The 19,824-nt window shown below is 35.0% G+C and overlaps 1 protein-coding gene across 7 annotated transcripts in view; it reads left to right on the top strand.

The window, feature by feature from the left end:
• Positions 1–17,734, top strand: part of LOC120768404 (serine/threonine-protein kinase GA29083) — a 72,005-nt gene extending 54,271 nt beyond the window's left edge. For 6 of the 7 annotated variants that reach the window (XM_040095083.1, XM_040095081.1, XM_040095082.1 and 3 more), the window contains 7 exons: positions 14,280–14,804; positions 14,874–14,973; positions 15,027–15,383; positions 15,955–16,645; positions 16,717–16,862; positions 16,929–17,078; positions 17,164–17,734. In XM_040095083.1, coding sequence (XP_039951017.1) covers positions 14,280–14,804; positions 14,874–14,973; positions 15,027–15,383; positions 15,955–16,645; positions 16,717–16,862; positions 16,929–17,078; positions 17,164–17,433 — 2,239 coding nt within the window. In that variant the 3' untranslated portion in view covers positions 17,434–17,734. The remainder of the gene's footprint in view (positions 1–14,279; positions 14,805–14,873; positions 14,974–15,026; positions 15,384–15,954; positions 16,646–16,716; positions 16,863–16,928; positions 17,079–17,163) is intronic. The other variant, XM_040095085.1, reaches the window with a different exon arrangement.
• Positions 17,735–19,824: the final 2,090 nt, after the last annotated feature.

Below are 19,824 nucleotides of genomic sequence, written 5' to 3'. Positions count from 1 at the left end.
AAAATTATAATAAAAATCCTGTGCGTCAAACCACCAACTTTAAATAAAATGACAAAAATAGCTGTACGTTAAGGAAAATTTATGAACTCGAATCCGTTATCAGGATACCACAAGGAGCATACAGATCTCTTAGCACAACAATCGCAAATTTTTCCTTCAGACTTGTTGAGTAGTGTATTTATAACCAGAACTTAACCTGGTAGTATAATATATATAAAAATGATCAGCGTGACGAGCCGAGTCATATACTGAGGGTTTCGTTTTTGAGGTATCGATCAGAAATTTTGAAAATATCCTTTTCTTTTATGCTATAAGAAATGCCTTTACGAATGAAGTTTATTACTTCGGTGCAACCGAAGTTACCGCTTTTTATTTGTAAACCTCAACACGAATTTATTGGTAGCTCCCAGTGATGGTAAAACAATTCCGTGGAAATTTGTTGGGTACTCACGAAGAATCACTGCAGTATGCGTCGGTGCATTTTGGTGCAGAAACCAAGAGTTGTCGGCCCCTAATTCCAACGCATAACACTCAAACAGTATTCCTTGTCGACAGTTCGGCCGGTCGGAAGGAATTCAGAGTGCACCACGACTCGATAATTGAAAAAAACTGTCAACATAACCTTGATTTTTAACCTGCTTTAAGTGGTTTTCTCTGCTTTGATAGATATTCGGTCGATTGGTATCCGAGAAATAAGCATCGATCCAAGACTCATCGCCAGTGAATGTTCATGACATGCAGGTAGTTTGAAAGCATTGTTTCACAGACGTTAACGCGATGCAGTTTTTGAAAAAATTTAGGGATTTTGGAACCAATTGGGTTTTCACTTTTCTTAGTCCCAAATGTTCTTTGAAAATGGTTTTCATTCATGGATCCTTCCGATATACCAACGATGCCAGTATCTCTGACTGTTAATTGTCCATTTAAGAGCACCAATTCCTTTATTTCATTGAATTGATCATCAGTTGAATGGGTTGTCGCGCAAAATTTAAATTAAAAAGTCTCACTATTTTTGCCCTTACTTTTTTTCTTTTCTGGAGTTATTCACTCATCCTCGATTGATTTTTAGCTATAAATAATTAATTTTTTTTTAAGTAAGAACGAACTTGTGTTGCGCTCTCCGCAATATCAGTGAAAAATTACCTGAAGAAAAGCCTGTCTACGGTGGGAAATGTACTTTTCTCCTATTCAGTTGTATTTTTTTTCTTTCGTTGCATCCTTGGTTTGTCACACTGTGCATACCAACATGTTAACAAAAACACCTGATTGTATGCTGTTCAAACATAGCATATAGTTTTCATATAATGCCCTTTCCCATTGAATATGCCACAGTCATTCATGCGGCATGCCATATGTATGCCGCACGCACCATATGCGTACATACGTGTAGGCGTATACAAGTATGTGTATGTAAATTGTGTGTTTGAAGAAAAGTAAAATAGGTCAAATAAGAAAAACTATTTCAATATACCCGTCTAAAACAAAATGCAACTAAACAAAAATGTAGGAAATGCAGCATGACAGCGGAAAGCAAACATGTGCGTAATCATGGAAAACTGCGGGAAAAAGCTTTAGTCTAAATAATCAGATCGCCATGAAAGTGATATGAAACAACTGTGTTTTCAAGAAACGCGAAGTTATGAATAGCTCGGCAGGAAGTAATCTTTTTAGCGATATGAATGTGTATGTGTGCGTGTGTGATATGTATATTGGAACATGTAACAAATGAGGTGGCTTTGCAGTTATGTACTTGTACCTAACCTAAAAAATGAGGAAATAAATTGCATTTCCTTAGATGAATTTTTTATCGTAAATACACATACATCATAATATAATATGAAGAATGACAGAATTATAGAAAATCCATTCAGCTCCCATTTTGTTTATATTCTCAACTGTGCTCTCCTTGTGTATATTCATGTTGATTCATGCAAACTTATGACAATTTATTTTGACTACCGTACTTTACATTGCTAGTTCCTCTCTTCATATACATAGTCAAAAGTTAATAATTTAATTGAAATATTAGGTTGGAGATATTTTCCAAACTAATAGTTTTCATTCGCTCAGAGCGATATTTCAAAATTATTGAAATATTGATAAAACAAGAAAAAACGTTTCAAATTTCAGATCTTCTTCTTCTTTCCATGCCACTGCACCATATAGCAGGACCGGAATAATAAGTGACTTATAGAGTTTGGTCTTTGTTTGCCAAAGAGGACTTTTCTTCTCAATTACCTACTCAGTCCGAAGTAGCACCTGTTAGCAAGTGTTATTCTACATTGGGTTTCTAGGCTGACATTGTTGGTGTTAATACTGGTTCCAAGCTAGAAATCAGATCATTATTTTAAATACACAGGGGTTAGTTCGCTTATAAGAGGTGTGTTCATAAATAACGGGAGTTGGAAAATTTAGAATTTCGCGGGTTTGGAGAGTCCAATTGTCAATAATATTTTTATTTTGTTGATCCGTTGGTTGCCTTTTATACTATATTTCGGGATTCGAAAACAAAAACAAGTTTTAATCAATTTATTGTTTTTCAAAATATTCTCCATTAATTTCTATACACTTTTGCATGCGTTTTAATCAATTGTCGAAGCACTTTTGCCCCTCTGCTTGGAGTATGCAAACAAATGGTTGTACGGATATATCACTCAGAATTTACTGCTCTGTGTTGTTCCAGTAGTATGGTTGTGACATGTAGAGCTTTTTCAAAAAAAAAGCAGCTCGATTTCCTATGCAAACAACTTTTGTTAGATTCGGCTCATCTTGAAACACCCATACAGTCGATTGCTGTTAACTTTCGGACTCAACGCGTAAATTCACGATTCATGACCTGTCATGATGTCATAGACGTGTTTCGAAGTACCGCTATCGTATATTGTTAACAACTCTCTTGCCCAATCGGGCCTTGAAAAATTGTGAGTGAATGACAAATTATGTGAGATCCAACGTTAACAATTTTTTTACAGTCAAATGTTCATGCAATATTGAATGTTTATGCCCATAGTTGTCTCTATCTCACGATAGGTCACATGAGGATCCGGCAATATTAGTTTGGGCACAGCACTAACAATTACCGGAACAACAACTGATTTTAGACGACTTTCACGAAATCCATCTTAGAGTGATTTGCAATCTCGATTGAATTCACCATACCAACGCTAAACACTGGTCTTTGATGACGCTTCGTTTGTCAAAAATTGAATGAAAAATGTCAAACTTTACGATAAAATTATGAGTTTCCTGATTGCTGCACTAGTATTGCCAAATCCCGAAATATGAAACCTACGTATGCATTAGAGGGGGTTGATTGGCCAAAAACAGTACTGTAATGATGATCAACCTTCATATTCGCCAGATATGGCTCCTGTGACTTTTTCCTATTTCCAAAAATAAAGAGAACCTTAATAAAGGACCGTCAATTTACAAGATAGATGAAAATCGTTGAAAGAGCTAACGGCTATCCAATAAAGCGAGTTGAAGAAATCTTTCGGCGATTGAAAGAATGAATCAATCATTTCTTTCTTTTTTCAAAAGCGAAAATTCCCGTTATTTTTTAAAACACCACGTATGAAGCAGCTAAACGGAAATGACTAAGTCGACTCAGTTCGTCACCGCTGATCAATTATCTACAATATATCTTTGCAGGCTTTCCGATTTTTCGACAAAATCATATCCCCGAGTACTTCTCAAAGATATCGACGTTCGTTTTGAGTTAAATATGTATGTGTACTTATGGTTTCGAAGCACGTACATACATAATTACATGCATACATATGCATGTATATATATGTGTACATATGTATATGTGTATACATTTGTATGTATATTTTTTGCCGATTTGATGACGTTCCTCAAAAAGATATCACTTGGTCATCGCGCGGAATTTGCATGAATAAAAAATAAAGCGCGCACCCATTTCAAATATTTTAAATTTATTACATTAATAAATCAATTTTACTTTTGACGAATGCAAAAATGCGAACATACACGTACTTTCGCGAAAAAATGTGCTTTCGGGCAGTTTGTCTCTATGCGCGTATTTTTCGTGTGCCCATGCATGTCTATAAACAGGAATGAGGCGTCGCCACAATGAAGCTTTGACTTCAGCCATAAAGTTACTCAAACACTCGTAAGCAGAGTGAAGCTTCAATGAAAGCGTGCAAAACGTGAATTTAATGTGAGAAATGAAAAAGGAATTAAAACTAACGAAAAAGGATTTAAGTCGTTTGGCATTAATACGATTATGTAGTGAGTACGGCTTCTATTTTTATATTTGTTATGTAAGATATAAAGCTACCTTATGTGAGAATACATAAATATATACATACATATGTATGCATATGTACAAAGAGACTCATACATTTTTTATGTATACTTGTGGAGGCAACGAGTTACCGCCTTGTGCGAGTATCGCGAAGTGCAAGAAAGCACAACATAATCATTTATCGCTGATTTTTATTTTTCTTGTGTTATTTTATCTCATTTTTTTGAGTAAAGTAAAAGGCAGCTTCAGTTCGTCGGCTCGCCTGCATTGCTGCAACATTAGTCATGAGTCATAAACCACTACATATAAAATATAATGGAGACCAGTTTTCCGTTCATGCAACCAGTTGATTGCAGCATGAAAATTGTGGGCGGTTCTCATGGGATGACTGCTTAAGCAATTTAAGAAAAATACATTAAATAAAAATATTACATCAGTATTTATGATATCGTAAGCTTATTTAATTTAAGCATTCACTCATCTTCGATGTATAAAAGTAAGTGTTATGCATTTTGTAAGTTTTCGAATTAATATTTTATAATTAAAATGCTTGTTGAAGGCAGTTTAATAGTAGTAGGTCAGTTCTTTTTACATTCACCTTCTTCCACCCAGCAAAGTTATATTTCACTACTAATAAAATACTGACATTTTTATTTTCTAATAGTCTTAATAGCGCCGCTAAAATCATTAAAGTCCGTATAATTATACTAATGCAGAGTTTTATAGCTTAACACCACATCCATTACTTGGCCAAACATTCCAATCATTTAACTTGGTGAGAATAGCGAAATTTAGATATAGTATGCGCTATATGCATACAGTGCTGGTCACATAAAAAGGAAACAAACTGTTTTTAGCAAAAAGAGTCATAAAAAATATTTATCTTGATATTGATCAGTTCAGTGGACCGATCTGAACAATTTATTCGGAGACTGTAGCGTTGATTTGGGCAATAATCCATACCAAATTTCGGGAAAATAATTTGATAATTTGTCAAAAAAAAAGTGTTTGTTACAAGGACTTGTGTGTGATTTCAATGATTCGACACATAGCGCCCAACGTTCTGCAAAAAAACCTTTTTTGAGCCAATGAATGCGGAAACAGCCGTATATATGGTGGAATCGGTCAGCGGATCAGTGGTAGACAGTAATTATCTCAGATTTACACAAGTTTAATATCTTAGGATCTGATGGTATCCACCATGTATGGAGAAGCTCAGGCGAACGGTTCAGTGGAGAATGCCTACAAACAACAGTACGCCAGCCAGTAAGCAGAATGGTCTGGAGCTGTTTTTCTTATAATGAATTAATTGAAGGAAAAGTCAATGGTGAGGCGTATACGAAATTTCTGGAAGAAAATTTTATACCATGCATCGAAGAAATGTATCACGCTCAAAACGACATAATTTTTTTCTGCAGATTCGCAATTTTATGGTTGTAAGAGGTATAAATCAGTTAGCGTGGTCTGGGAATAGCCCCGATTTAAACCCGATCGAGAACCGGTGTGCGCTTATGAAGAAACGGGTATCTGCACAGAAGCCAACGAACAAAAACGAACTGGATTCCGTCCGTTTGAAGACGTAGTGTGAAGACATTGAGGTCGGATTATTGCAAAAGCTTTTATCGTCAATGCCAGGTAGCATTAAGGCGGTGATTAAGACAAAAAGAAGCGCAACAAAGCATTGATTGAGATATTTCCCAATAAACAGAGTAAATGTATGAACAAAAACAAATTTTGTGAACAATAGTGTAGACTCTACCTAATTGTAATAATATAACCAAATTTGAAAAAATTTATCTCTTACATCAAAGGCAAACCAACTTGCGACTTGGCTCCAACGTCACTGTTGACAGTCATAACTTCGAAGTCGTAGATAATTTCGTCTATCTTGGAACCAGTATTAACACTTGCCAACAGGTACTACTTCGGGCTGAGTAGGCAATTGAGAAGTAAAGTCCCCTCTTGACGAGCAAAGACCAAACTCTATAAGTCACACATTATTCCCGACGATGACAACATCTGATGAGTCTACGTTACGAGTTTTCGAGAGAAAGATCCCGCGGGAGATTTATGGTCCTTTGCGCATTGGCCACGGCGAAAAGCATTCGATGAAGCGATGATCCAATTCTGAAGGTATTCGACGCAGTACCCTCGAGGGAAGCAGTGAAAGAGGAGGACCTCCACTCCGTTGGAAAGACCAGGTGGAGAAATATCTGGCTTCGCTTTGAATCTCCAATTGGCGTCAAGTAACGAAAAGGAAGAAGGACTAGCGCGCTGTTGTAAACTATAACCGTGTTAACGGTGTCTACGCCAATAAGAAGAAGATGATGAATTATATTTTGGACTGGAGCGTTCCGGTTTGGTTTTTAGTTTTGTTTTAAAAATTGCATTACACTTAAGATTAATTTTGTACAATTTAAAACGATTTACTAGTTGTCAATTTCCCGTTCTGGTAGGCATTTAATGCAACGCCCGAAACAACTTCTTCAACATTATTATAAAATATTCTATGAAACCCGTTTCAATTAAATTACCACAACTGTACTGTACTTATGTATATGTAAGAAAGCAGAGTCTTTGTGACCTCGAACACTTTTTCGCCACTACCTTTTTGTCCATTCGCCATTTAGCGGCTAAATGCTATCTAAAGTGTGAAAAACGCCATTCACTAAAGAAAAATAAGAAATCTCACCAAACTTCTGCCGGTCACTTTGCGAATGAGACCAATATGGGTGCGTCTTTTGCATGCGCGTTAAACGTAAAAATGGCGTGAAATTCGTTAAAAGCCCTAAGGTGGTAAGCCTGTTAATCAGTGGGCTTTTACCGACTACCTAACCACCTCCGTATTCCTGGACTACTGTCGATTGCTCTACATAAATTTTTACTTTCTTTTTTGCACTGATCTTTTTACGCTTATTCGCTTTTATAACTATTTGTTAGTACGCTCATACCTTCGTTGCATTCTTTCGTCTCCGTCATTTCGAGGCGTGACTATATAGAAAGCCATCAGTTAATAAATATTGTTGAAAGTGCAAATTAGGACACTGGGCGCGTAACGCTGTACAAAGCTGACGTTCTCGTATAGTTGTAAGATGAGACTGAAAGGCACTTGGCGCTACGTAATGTACATATACTTTGTGGAGGCAAACATTTAATGTTGGTTTTTAATTTTGCTACATTCAACGTTCCAATTTTGTGCTGGTGCGCTCATAGATAGTTGTCAGTAGTTGTATATGCCTTGAGAATAGTGAAAAAGGTGCGTCCTGTGGGCAATGTAATTATGTATATGTATATGCATATATGTATGTTATATAATGTATGCTTATATAATTATTTCTAGCCGTTAATTTATGTAGAAGAGTAGGTTAAGGATGCCTTAGAGTCCAGTAGCAGCTCATGCGAAGCGTGGTAATATGATGTCTTTTGCACACATGTTTAGTGAGGTAATCACTTGCTGGAGAAGAATGCCTCACTTGTACCGTTATGTGACGTAATTTATTGTAGAATTAATTAGTTCTTAGTACCATGACATATACTAGCTGCAGGTTTGTAATTTTTATGCAAAAGTACGCTAGGTAGGCCAATAATAAGCCTGTAAAAACAGTGTTTTGTATGGCTTCTTTAATTTTCTAACTTTTGGCTGAGAAGTTGTAGATCTTGAAGTATTTTGCTCTAATGATAACGATCGCTCCTCAATTAAAGAGCATATTTATCAATCTCTAGTTCCAGATTCAGGTAAACGACTCCATTCTCAAAGTCATCTCTCCACTGTGTTACGGCGACACATCCAGCATTGCATACTCGTGTCAGCCTTAATATTCTAAAACACAGCACATTTAATTTTATTATATTTTTTCAAAAGCAAGTAGGCTTCTTCCTTCTAAAAATAAGTCAACTATATCAACATACGTATATACGTATATACCATACGTATCATATATCATATACATACATAAATGGACTCATATACTCTCTTTATTGCAAAAACGTACATATGTAAACTAGGCGTGCGTTAATAATCCATTAAGCTGATTATCATCGTCATCCAACACTCTATTTTCACATGGAAATTGTTGCCTTTGAATGTCCTTAGAGAGTTTGTTGAACTTAAATGAGGTCAGTTGAAACTATGTAGGGGCATTTAAAACCGAAATTTGAAAATTCGTTTGGAAATGTGTAGATTTTCGTTAGTTTGTTAGAAAATTTCCTTTTTAGTGCGTAAAAATATCCCGAATATTTTTTGGTATTTTAAAAATGAAACTCTTAAATTAAAAATTTGGTTCATATAACTTAAAATAATACAAAAAAATACTACATAATGAAGAATACATATTAAAAACTGCCTACATTTCGACGCATTTATAAAAAAAAGCTGAAGCGAGTATACATTTTGACAAAAAAGTACCCGGAAATTGTAAAATTGTAAATTGTTCTTCAATGTAATCCCCACCAGATGCAATACACTTACGCCAACGATTTTTCCAGTCCTCGAAACACTTTTCATAATTGAGGACAGTCCTAATAACTTTGCAAAATAGTTTTTTTTATATATCGTTTGCCGGGGAATTTAATTACATTATATGGGTGCTTTTTTGCCACAATATACATACATACATACATATATTATGGTATGGTAAACTGGCTCAAAATGAATCTATTGTACATTTCGAAGGCGATGCAAATTGTACATAAGGCGTACGACCTGTTTGTCATTACTTTCAAAATCACGAAATTTATATATTAATTATTATACATAATTTAATATATTAATTTTTCTCGATAAAAATATTGTCTCAATGTTCCATTACACCCTGTAACAATTTCCATTCTTCAAATAATAAAAGAAAAGTGAACAATGACACCTTGTTATGAATCGGCTGTTCGATTGTTTTCATTCATGTGCAGAAAAAGCAGAAAACCTAAATATATTGAAAATTTGATTATCAAAACTATTGATTCAAACGATTATAGCAGCCTACCACAAAAATACAATCACATGAGTTTCTGACTGATGTTTGCATTTGTCCTCCCTTGTAACTCCTTCTGACATACCATATTTGTCCACGAAGTTATTATAAAGGTCACGACTAATGCGAAACTCTTTTTAAACTGTAATTTATGAAAATAATGAAAATATGTTTCTCATTTAATACTTTTTCTTTTACCTCTGCCTCGGAGTAAGCGTTCACATCTTTGTTGTAGTCTAGTCAAATTGACCGATTCATTTAGTACAAAAAATTGTTTAGAAACGAAAAATAAAAATTCGCGGGACAGCTGTGACTTGTACGTTTTGAGCATGGTTTCTTTGAGAGGCAAGAATGTGTTATACTTTTTTCAAGATAAAAAGCATGGAAAAGATTAATCGTACCTGAAAAATGTGAAGAAGAGAACACTCAAATTTGACAACACGAACATATGGCAGAATAAATTAAATATTTTTGTAACAAACGAAAACTATTATTGGCAATTTGTCAATGGTTTTAATTTTTTAAGGGTAAACATATTTTCAGTAAAATTTTTGAAGAAAAAATTAAATACATATTTTCTTTTTTTTAAATCACTGCGGCAGTGATTCCGATTTTCTCCGTGGATGAACCCTAAAAAAACTCTTTTAGAAGATATTGTTCACACAATGTTCTGCGGTCGAAAAAATCAAAAAATAGCATGATGGCGGCATTTTAAAAAATAAAGACGTTGACCTGGCGAAATCGCGCCTTTGATCAGATAGAATCATTATATGAAAAGAAAAATATACAAAACATGCAGAAAATGTTGAATAGTAATCAAAAGACTTGTCACCGAGTAAACACTGCAGCAAATTTTGAGAAAAAACTTGTACAAATATAAACTGATCGAGCTGATTGAACTGAGCGGCTCCACTTTCGAAGTCAATAGCTCAAAAACTATGTGAGGTATTGATTTGAATGTATAGTATAATTTATCGAATTGATTTTTTTTTAATTTCGCAGAAGGTTCGATTTCAAGTAAGGTCAACATTGCTCAACCAAAAAAAAACTGAAAGTGAAATTCAACAAATCTTTCCAAAATGTGTCTAATGCCATGAGGGGTCTCGTTTTTATAGCTTCGCAAATATCTCTACATGCATATTTGCAATTAAATCAGCACTTTTCATTCAGCATCGCTTTTACAGCTTATAATTTATATGGTGTGACTTTTCAAACACACAATATAGCATAAGCCCAACAATTTTTCAAATATTCATACTTTGTTGCTGTGATGTGCATATTTTATGACTGCAATAAACCGTTTGAGCATATACATACAGACACACTCGCATAGCCATTCAAATTTTATAACTTGATTACTCTGATTAACTGCAATCGTCATATTTTTGGACGATTTGATGAAAAAACGAACAAACTCACATACAAAAACTAATTAAACGGCGAATGAAAGTGCTGTTAATTTAATAGTGCATAATCATGTATGTATGTATGTGTATTTCATATCGAAAATGGTATGTATATATGCAAGTGCATTTACGATGTGTGTTTTATAACGTAATAAATTATCAATTACAGAGAGAGAAGAAAATTTTTAAACACTAATGAACAATAATGAAAACGCATATACGGCAAAATGTGGGTATAATAACGCTGATAATAGAACCTCCTCCCTATGCTTTCATATCAATACCGAAGTGTGACTAATTTTCTTAATTATTGTGTTGAAAATCTGCTTAGTTTCATCGCAAGTATTAAGTGAAAGTATTGTTAAAAACTTTTATATAAGTACATATGTATATTTGTATCCATTTGCAATGAGCCTTATTAAATTTCATTTTTGGCTATATTACAGCAAAGCTTTGCCAGCAGACAGCGTGTCTGCGAGCGCATTTCACCTACGACAACCCACCCACGTTTTGCCAAACCTGTTTGTTTGTGCGATTTTCAGTACAAAAGTATTATGCGCATGTTTAATTTATAAATAATTTTCACACTTACATACATACGTACATATATTAATACATATGACTACGTAAGCTGTCGTCATAGTCGAGTAGATTTTCTTTAGTCTTACATAAATATAATATGGCTGTATGTATATTAGTATATTTTATTGAGTTTGAAAAGTGGGTGCTAAGGTGTTGAAGATTTTGTTTTAAATATATAATTTATTGACATAGTGAAATGAAAACCCGTTTATTTGCATTATGATGGAAATATATTGTTTTAAAAAGTACATTGTGACAAAAAAGGACCCGGAAATTGTAAATAAAACGCAAAATGTTTAATTATTCATTAATATTTATTTTGTCGCCTTCAAAGTAATCCCACCAGATCACACTTATGGCAACCATTTTTCCAGTCCTCGAAACACTTTTGGGAGCAAATGGAATACAGTGGTTGAACGATAGTATTCATTGCGTTTTTGGTTTTAAATTCGGTCACAATCGTGGCTCGATGCGATGGTGCATTATCATCCTGTAAATGAATTGTTCTTCCATATTTCCTGCTGTTTTCGACGGATATTTTCTCACAAACACCTCAATATGACCAAATAGAACTCCTTATTGACTGTCTGTCCCTTCGGAACAAATCCATGGTGCACCAAACATCGAATGTCGAAAAAACCCATGAACATCATCTAGAATTTTAAGCGGCTTTGTCGTGATTTTTTGGGTTTCGTTTCTTCCTCCATTCCGATGATTTTTGACTTGCATGTCAAACTCATGAACCCATATCCCATCGCCAGTTATAAAGCTCTCCATGAATGTGGGATCGAATTTGCACGATCAAGCATTTCCAAAGAGACCGGTACTCTTTTTGAAAAAAATTTAGCTCTATCGGGACGAGTCGAGAAAGAACGCGTTTCATACCCAAATATCCACTAAAATCATTCGAACGGTCATCGGTTGAAGAGGTCGAAGTTTGCTCCGAACGAGGCATGTCTCCAACGATCTTTTGACCGTCTTTGAACACCTTGTACCACTCGTGGGCTTCTGTTTTTGCTAAAACTGAATCACCGTAAGCCTTTTCCAAGTACACGAAATTTGGTTAGAAATTCAAAACTTGAGACAAATTCTTTGTTCGATATTTTTATCCAATGTAAAAATCGCAACGCACTACTGAGGAAAAGCGATGTTACGTTATTTTGTATTTTAACTGATGATATATATGTAGTCCTTTTTGAAGACATAGAAATAGATCTCCTGCATCTGATCTTATAAGTCGACAAAGCGTCTTGAGACCAATACAAATATACTTAGCCATTAAATTTTTATTTAACTCAGGGGGATATGTAAAAGTGGGTGCTAGATTGTTTACCAAAGGCGGGACTATTAAGAAGGCACTGTTAATGCAACTGGCATCCAGGCATACAGTAAGATTTTCAATCTTATAGCATGGACATTGACAGAGAAACGACTTGCTATCACCCCCACGACTAGAAAGAGACTAAACTTAATGCGAACAAAGAGCTCACGGGATCTCTTGCGATCAACCGTAGGCATTAGAGTCTTGCGACAGCGCTATTCGGTAGTAGAACGCGTGAAGTGAGCGGAGCACTGACATGTTTCCATTCTATTAACAGCAGCTCCTTTCCAGATCGTCAACTTTGCGATTCCGCTGTGACCTGCCATCCTTACTAGTCTTATCACAAAGTGAATCGATGCAATTGGTAATGAGGTTAGGCATTCCTTAGACAACCTTGAACGCACGATTAGTGAGATCAATGATAGCAACCCCTGCTATCAGAGTGGATTGTTACTACTCTGAAGGATTCTGCACTCGGGAGCAGTAAATCTACAGCTGCCATTATGACAGCAACCTCGCTTTGAGAAACACAAAAACAGGCCGTAAGTCTGATACTGCAGTTAATAGAGTTCCTGATAATATACTCTTCTATCAACCTTGCGGGAAAACTTTAACGCATCCGTAAAGTAGCTCAAAGAAAATGCTCCTTCAGCGGCATCTATCTCTACTCACCCCTCCCTCGCAGGTACGTGAGCAGAAAAAGTGCCACCATAGTTTGGTTTGGCGACTCCATGTTCCGAAAGATCCGGTACGAAGTCAAGGCGTGTAAGGATTTCCGAATGTTCAGACTCATATTCATTTAGCAACCCCGATTCTCTGAGTCAGATAGCAAGTTTAGTGGCCATACAACTTCCGGCTATATCTATGGGCGCTATATGCGAAATGCATTGAGTGCCATGGTTGGAGAGAACATTAGTGCACCCCATTTGCGGTTGAGCATCGATCATTCAATGCTCTCGAGCAAGAATGGTTGTTATAGCGGCAGAAAACATTACTGAAGTAATTTCGAGGCATGGCACCGAGTTTACAGTCCTTGGACAGATAAAAATACGGATCTGTTCCGGTTAAGTGCAAGAGTGGTCTTTCTTTACTGTGAATCTGTACTCAAACTTCCAAATAGATACGTGCAATACTCTCCCAGCACCATCACACAATCTGAAACATACAGTTACGAAAACTTGAGTCGCATTGAAGCCAAGCCAATACCTTGTATTTAAGACAATTTAATTTCTAAATATAAAAGTTAAAAATTATATTAATTTTATCAATAAAGAAATTTCCGCGAAGAGCTGTATACGAACCGAATTTATAAATATTGTATCCAACTTATTAAAAGTAATTTGTTGTTAATATATTCTACACGATTTCAAGTGTACGCCGCTAATAAACACACATATGTATGGTTGATAAAATAATTTAACAGAGATGCTAGATAAAGTGAACATAAGAGAAGTACATACATACTTATATGTACATTCCTTATGCATACATACATACATCAATAACACATACTGTATGACAACAATTAACACAGTTTTTTAAGCAGAGAAAATTGCACACACTACACTGTGCTAAAATTACTGAAATTATGCAGGTTTTGCAATGTTCCTTTGCTGTTGTACAAATAAACATATAATAAAGAATTATTATTTTTAAAACCGGTTGCTTATAATAACAGTAAATAACACAAGTAACGAAACTTATTTCTCTTGTTTTTTTTTCATATTTTCTAGAATGGAAGTTCAGACGGTGAATAATCACCTAAACAATTCCCTCATATCACCGCCAGCCTTGTCACAATCACAGCAAGCGCAACTGAATAACAGTATCATCACACTTAGTCGCAGTAACAGTCCGGCCAGTTCGAATTCAGAGATTGAAAAAGAATTGCAAGATTTGGATTTAAATAGTTCGCTGAATAGTGGCAGTGTCAGTTTGGGTGCCGATCTCAATTGTAAATCGAATGGTTCGTTAAGCGGTGCCTCTACTACCAGCTCGACCACGGGCCTTACCACGTCAGTGACCACCGCCGCCGCTGCAACAGGTATAAAAACAACTTCTTCTACCGAAGCTTTAATCAATGGCAATGGTGCTGACGCTACAAATACAACAATTAACACCTTAGCAGTATCACAGGTGAAGAAGCGTATTTCTAGCAGCCGTACGCCAACACGCAAAGCGAGACGAATAAAATTCTATCGCAATGGCGATCGTTTCTATCCGGGTATAACCATTCCAGTCTCAAATGAACGTTATAGGCAAGTGAAATCAGCTCTTAATGATTGATTGATTGTAAACTTTTTAATGCAATTAATAAATCATTACAGATCATTCGAGAGCCTTTTTGAAGACTTAACACGTTTATTAGAGGATAACGTAAAAATTCCAGGGGCTGTGCGCACCATTTATACCATGTGTGGCAAAAAGGTCAGTCTATTTTACTCCTTAAACTATTTACATATTAATTTTTATTTTTTAAGATCTCCACTTTGGACGAACTCGAAGATGGCCAAAGTTACATTTGTTCCTGTAATAATGAGAATTTCAAGAAAATCGAATACAACACCTCCTCACAACCGTTGGCCAACTTAACACTCTCCAACAAGACAAACAATCGTTTGTCCAAAGCTTATCGTCCATCTTCACCGCTTAAGAATGGTACGGCCACTTACAATAGCGGCGGTGGCGGCGTAGCTGGAGGTGGCGTAACCGGTAATGGCACAAATGCCACAGCTGGTGCCACTAATGGCAGTCCAGTGCTAAAATTAAGCGAACGCGACCGTGTGGTACATCCCCGTATTGTGACACTGATAAGGAATGGCACCAAGCCACGAACTGTAAGTGAAGCTATTTATTTTGAAATTGTTTTAATACCCTGAACAAGGTAGCTTAAGTTTGCAGCCACGAAATTTGTAACACCCAGAAATAAACGTTGAAGATTTTATAATGACGTAATGGATAAATTTAGCCATGTTCGTCTGACTGTCTGTCTGTATATATACGAACAAGTCCCATATTTTTACAGATATCGTTCTGAAATTGTGCAATTGTCCTCTTCTCCCCAGAGGCTTGCAAATTGTTGAATGTTATAGCTGCTTTACAAACTGTTCGATCAAAATCAATTTTTTGTATTAAAAACTTTTTATTTGACAAGATATCTTTATGCATGGGTTATTACTCTAAAGCGGCGCTATAATCACCGATCAAATTATTCAGATCGAACCAATATGCATATAGCTGTCATACAAACTCATAAAGATCTTTTTATACTCTTTTATGCCATAAGAAATGCATCTCCGAAGGCTATTAGAGCTTCAGTGCAACCAAAGTTAACGTTTTTTCTTGTTTTTTTTTTTCATAAAATTTTTATTTACTACATTACACTGTTTTCATCATGTTTGTTTATAGATTATGCGCCTACTGTTAAACAAACGCAACAGTCCGAGCTTTGATCATGTATTAACCGCCATCACGCAAGTAGTACGCCTTGATACAGGTTATGTACGCAAAGTGTTTACGCTCTCTGGTAGTCCGGTTGTACAGTTGGCCGATTTCTTCGGTCCCGATGACATTTTCTTTGCCTATGGCACAGAGCGTGTTAATAATCCAGAAGATTTCAAACTCGAACCTGACGAACACAAAGCCATACAGGCCATACGAAAGTCACTGCGTACAGCAGGTACGACATATAAGGGTCCCAAACCGAAAATGCCAGTAAAGAGTAAAAATCTGAATAGCGCAAAACATCAGCAAAATCATCAACAAGAACCATGTGATCAAATTGTTGACGAAGATTTGGCCGCGTTAAATGAGAGCGGCATCGATGCAAGCGAACTGCCTGGTGTAATACGTGAACGTTACGCATTGGGTCAGATTATAGGTGATGGCAATTTTGCTGTTGTCTTAAAGATCAAAGATCGGCAGAGCGGTTTGCCATATGCGTTGAAAATCATCGATAAAAGTAAATGTAAAGGCAAGGAGCACTACATCGATGCTGAGGTGCGTGTAATGAAAAAATTACAACATCCACACATTATTTCTTTAATTATGGATGTTGATCAGCAAGCGAATATGTACTTGGTGTTGGAGTATGTAAGCGGTGAGTTAAAAAGTGCAAGGTTTTATTTTAATACAAAATTAATTAATATTTATTCTATATCTCTGCTGTAGGTGGTGACCTTTTTGATGCTATAACACGTGTAACACGCTTCTCTGAGAATCAGTCACGTGTAATGATTAAGCATTTGGCCTCCGCCATGGCCTATTTACATTCCATGAGCATTGTGCATCGTGACATCAAACCCGAGAATCTATTGGTAAGCTCTTGGTGCATACAAAAAGCTTGAAAATGTATTATTAATTTGTTTATTTAAATAATACAGGTTGAGCTGGATGCCAATGGCTATGTAACTGAACTGAAATTGGCTGATTTTGGTTTGGCCTGTGAGGTGACCGAACCATTGTTTGCTGTATGCGGCACGCCAACTTATGTTGCACCTGAAATCCTAATGGAAACAGGTTACGGTCTGAAGGTACGTACCAAACCCACTTTTTTTCAATATATTTGTGCCATATTTCATTTTTATTTTAAATACAAAAATAAACTTTCTTTTGCAGATCGATGTTTGGGCTGCTGGTATAATACTTTACATCTTGCTTTGCGGCTTTCCACCATTCGTTTCGCCCGATAATCAACAAGAACCGCTATTCGATGCCATTATATCCGGTGTATATGAATTCCCAGAACCTTACTGGTCGGACATTGGTGATGGTGTACGCGATCTCATTGCTAACATGCTGCAATCCGATCCCGAAGTACGTTTCACCAGCGAGGATATATTGGATCACTACTGGACACTGGGAGAATGTAATGATTATAGCAGTTGAATTTACTGCCTAAATGCGTTGGAATAGCGGGTGGGAAAACGTTACAAACAACAAAAACAACAATGTTATGATCACATTTTAGGTCTATAGCTAGTTTAGGAAGCTGCTTGTTTGTCGACGTAAACATATATAAATATATACATACATATAGGATTAGTTTCCGGGGGGCGTAGTTTTAGTATTATGTATTTAATTGCTTATTAAAAATTATAATTAACGAAAATTTATTTATATGCGAGAAAAAAAATTTAAAATGCGACAATGCAAAGATGATACAATGTTAATAACTAAAAGAAGAAAAGAAAAGAGTAAAACGAAATTATTGAAAAAAATTAAAATTATGGTGGCAAATCTTTTAGAAGCGCCATACAGCAATTAACAGCGACTTAACTAAATACATTCATTATACACACCCACACACACACATAAAACAGGAACTTACATACATATATACACACATGCGCATATATGTATGCTTAAGTATTTTATTAAACTATAGTATTCATAATTTTTGCATAATTTATGGGCAAACTTAAAGCAGATTTAAGAGGTGGCAAAATTGATTACGCGCTAGAAATAATTAAAGAGGCGCGCTAAGATTATATGAAAATCACCGTCGCCTGCGCATAAGAAAGTCAGTGGAAATATCACTGTAAAAGCAAAATTGTACGAATTCAAAAAGAAACAAAGCGAAACGCTAACGAAAAAAAAACACCAACTTATTCGTGTATATTTTTTATATAAATATTTTGTACGTAAATTTTAATTGGTTTTTATTGTAAGAGACATCAACATTTACTATCTGTCCCAGGCTCATATTTTTCCACAGCTCTATCTATTTTATCCACTTTGTGTATTATTTTCTACTTACATATATTAAAATGTTTACTGTTAGTGCTACTGCGATAAGGGCTAGTTGTATTATATTTTTATGTGTTTTTTGTTGTTATATATTTTAAATTTCATTTTAAATGCAAAAAAATATGTCCCTTAAAATGCTATTTAACTACTGATTAGAGTTTTGTATGCATATATACTTATTAAATATGAATTATTAAATAATAATTTAAAAGATAAGATTGTATTATTTTATACCATATATTTAAAAGTATTTGTTTTTCACAACTTCGTAGCTTATAGCACTGCTGCTTTGAAGATTTGATTAACAATTTTTCGCTAATTATAATAGAAGTGTATAAATTAGTGATTTATTGAAAAAAATTAAAAGAAAAACGCTGCTAGATTTTTAAACATATAAAAACTTATGAACTATTTCCGCAACCCTCCATTCGTTTTTAATAGCACAGCAGTATATGTGCATGTATGTCACCTATTTTATGCCGAAATTTAAAACAAAAGATTTCATTCCTTTTTTAACTAACCGCACTTAGCGAATATGTCTGTAAAGTGGTAATAGTTGCTAGGTTCAGCTATCGACTTTCAAGAATTATCGGCATAAGTTCTTGGTTAGTGGTAAAAGAAGGTTGAAAAATCTAGCTAGACATTAATCGATGCTGTTAACAATAATCAATATAATTAAAAATTGTGAACCGTTGTTTTAATACTGTTTAACTACTTTTCTAATAAATTTTTATCCGAAATATTTGTATATCCACAAAATTCAATCGAAACATTTAATATTAAGTAACAGATAATAATTTCATTGGTCACAAATAACATTTTTAGTAATGTCACACAAAAATTACATTTTTTCTTATATCATCATACATATATGAGTGCATATTGTACATGGCTACTTCATACAATTGAGTAGTGCACACTTTTTTTTTTTATTAGCATTTCAAAAACAAAAAAGAAAACACAGTAGCGAAAAAATAAAATATAAATAGCAACTAAAACTAAAAAACATAATACATATTTATAAACGTTTATTGTATTTTGAAAAATGAAATTTTACATATACATACATACACATAGAATATATAGAGCGCTACGTAAGAATAAAAAATTTAACGAAGCAAAGTTATTAGAAAGTGCTAAAAAACTATTTAAATCAAAAATAAAGGAATAAACAAAAATAAAAATTTGTGTTTTATTTGCATACGAACTAATTGTAGGTCAGGGTATATAATTTTTGAAAGCCAAATGATTTCATAGCAGGATGAAGCACATTGGAAAAAAGATGAAACAACAAAAACTAATAGAAAATAATTATTTACCGGCGATCTGTGGTTGGCAAGAGGAAGGGAGGCGGGCTAAAAACGGTTTGTATCGATTCCCTGCAAAACTAGTTCTTACGATAATTAAATTAGTGCCGATTATCAAAAACAATTTTAAATTTACCAAAAACTGCCTGTACGCACTTTAAGGCATTTTTTACAATATCAGCAAATTCTAACAAAATACGTTATTGAAAGTAAGCAAAATCCT

Source organism: Bactrocera tryoni, chromosome 2 (genome assembly GCF_016617805.1).
Source record: "Bactrocera tryoni isolate S06 chromosome 2, CSIRO_BtryS06_freeze2, whole genome shotgun sequence".
Lineage (NCBI taxonomy): Eukaryota > Metazoa > Arthropoda > Insecta > Diptera > Tephritidae > Bactrocera > Bactrocera tryoni.
Note: the sequence above shows the minus strand (reverse complement) of the source record. Positions and strands in the feature narration are given on the sequence as shown.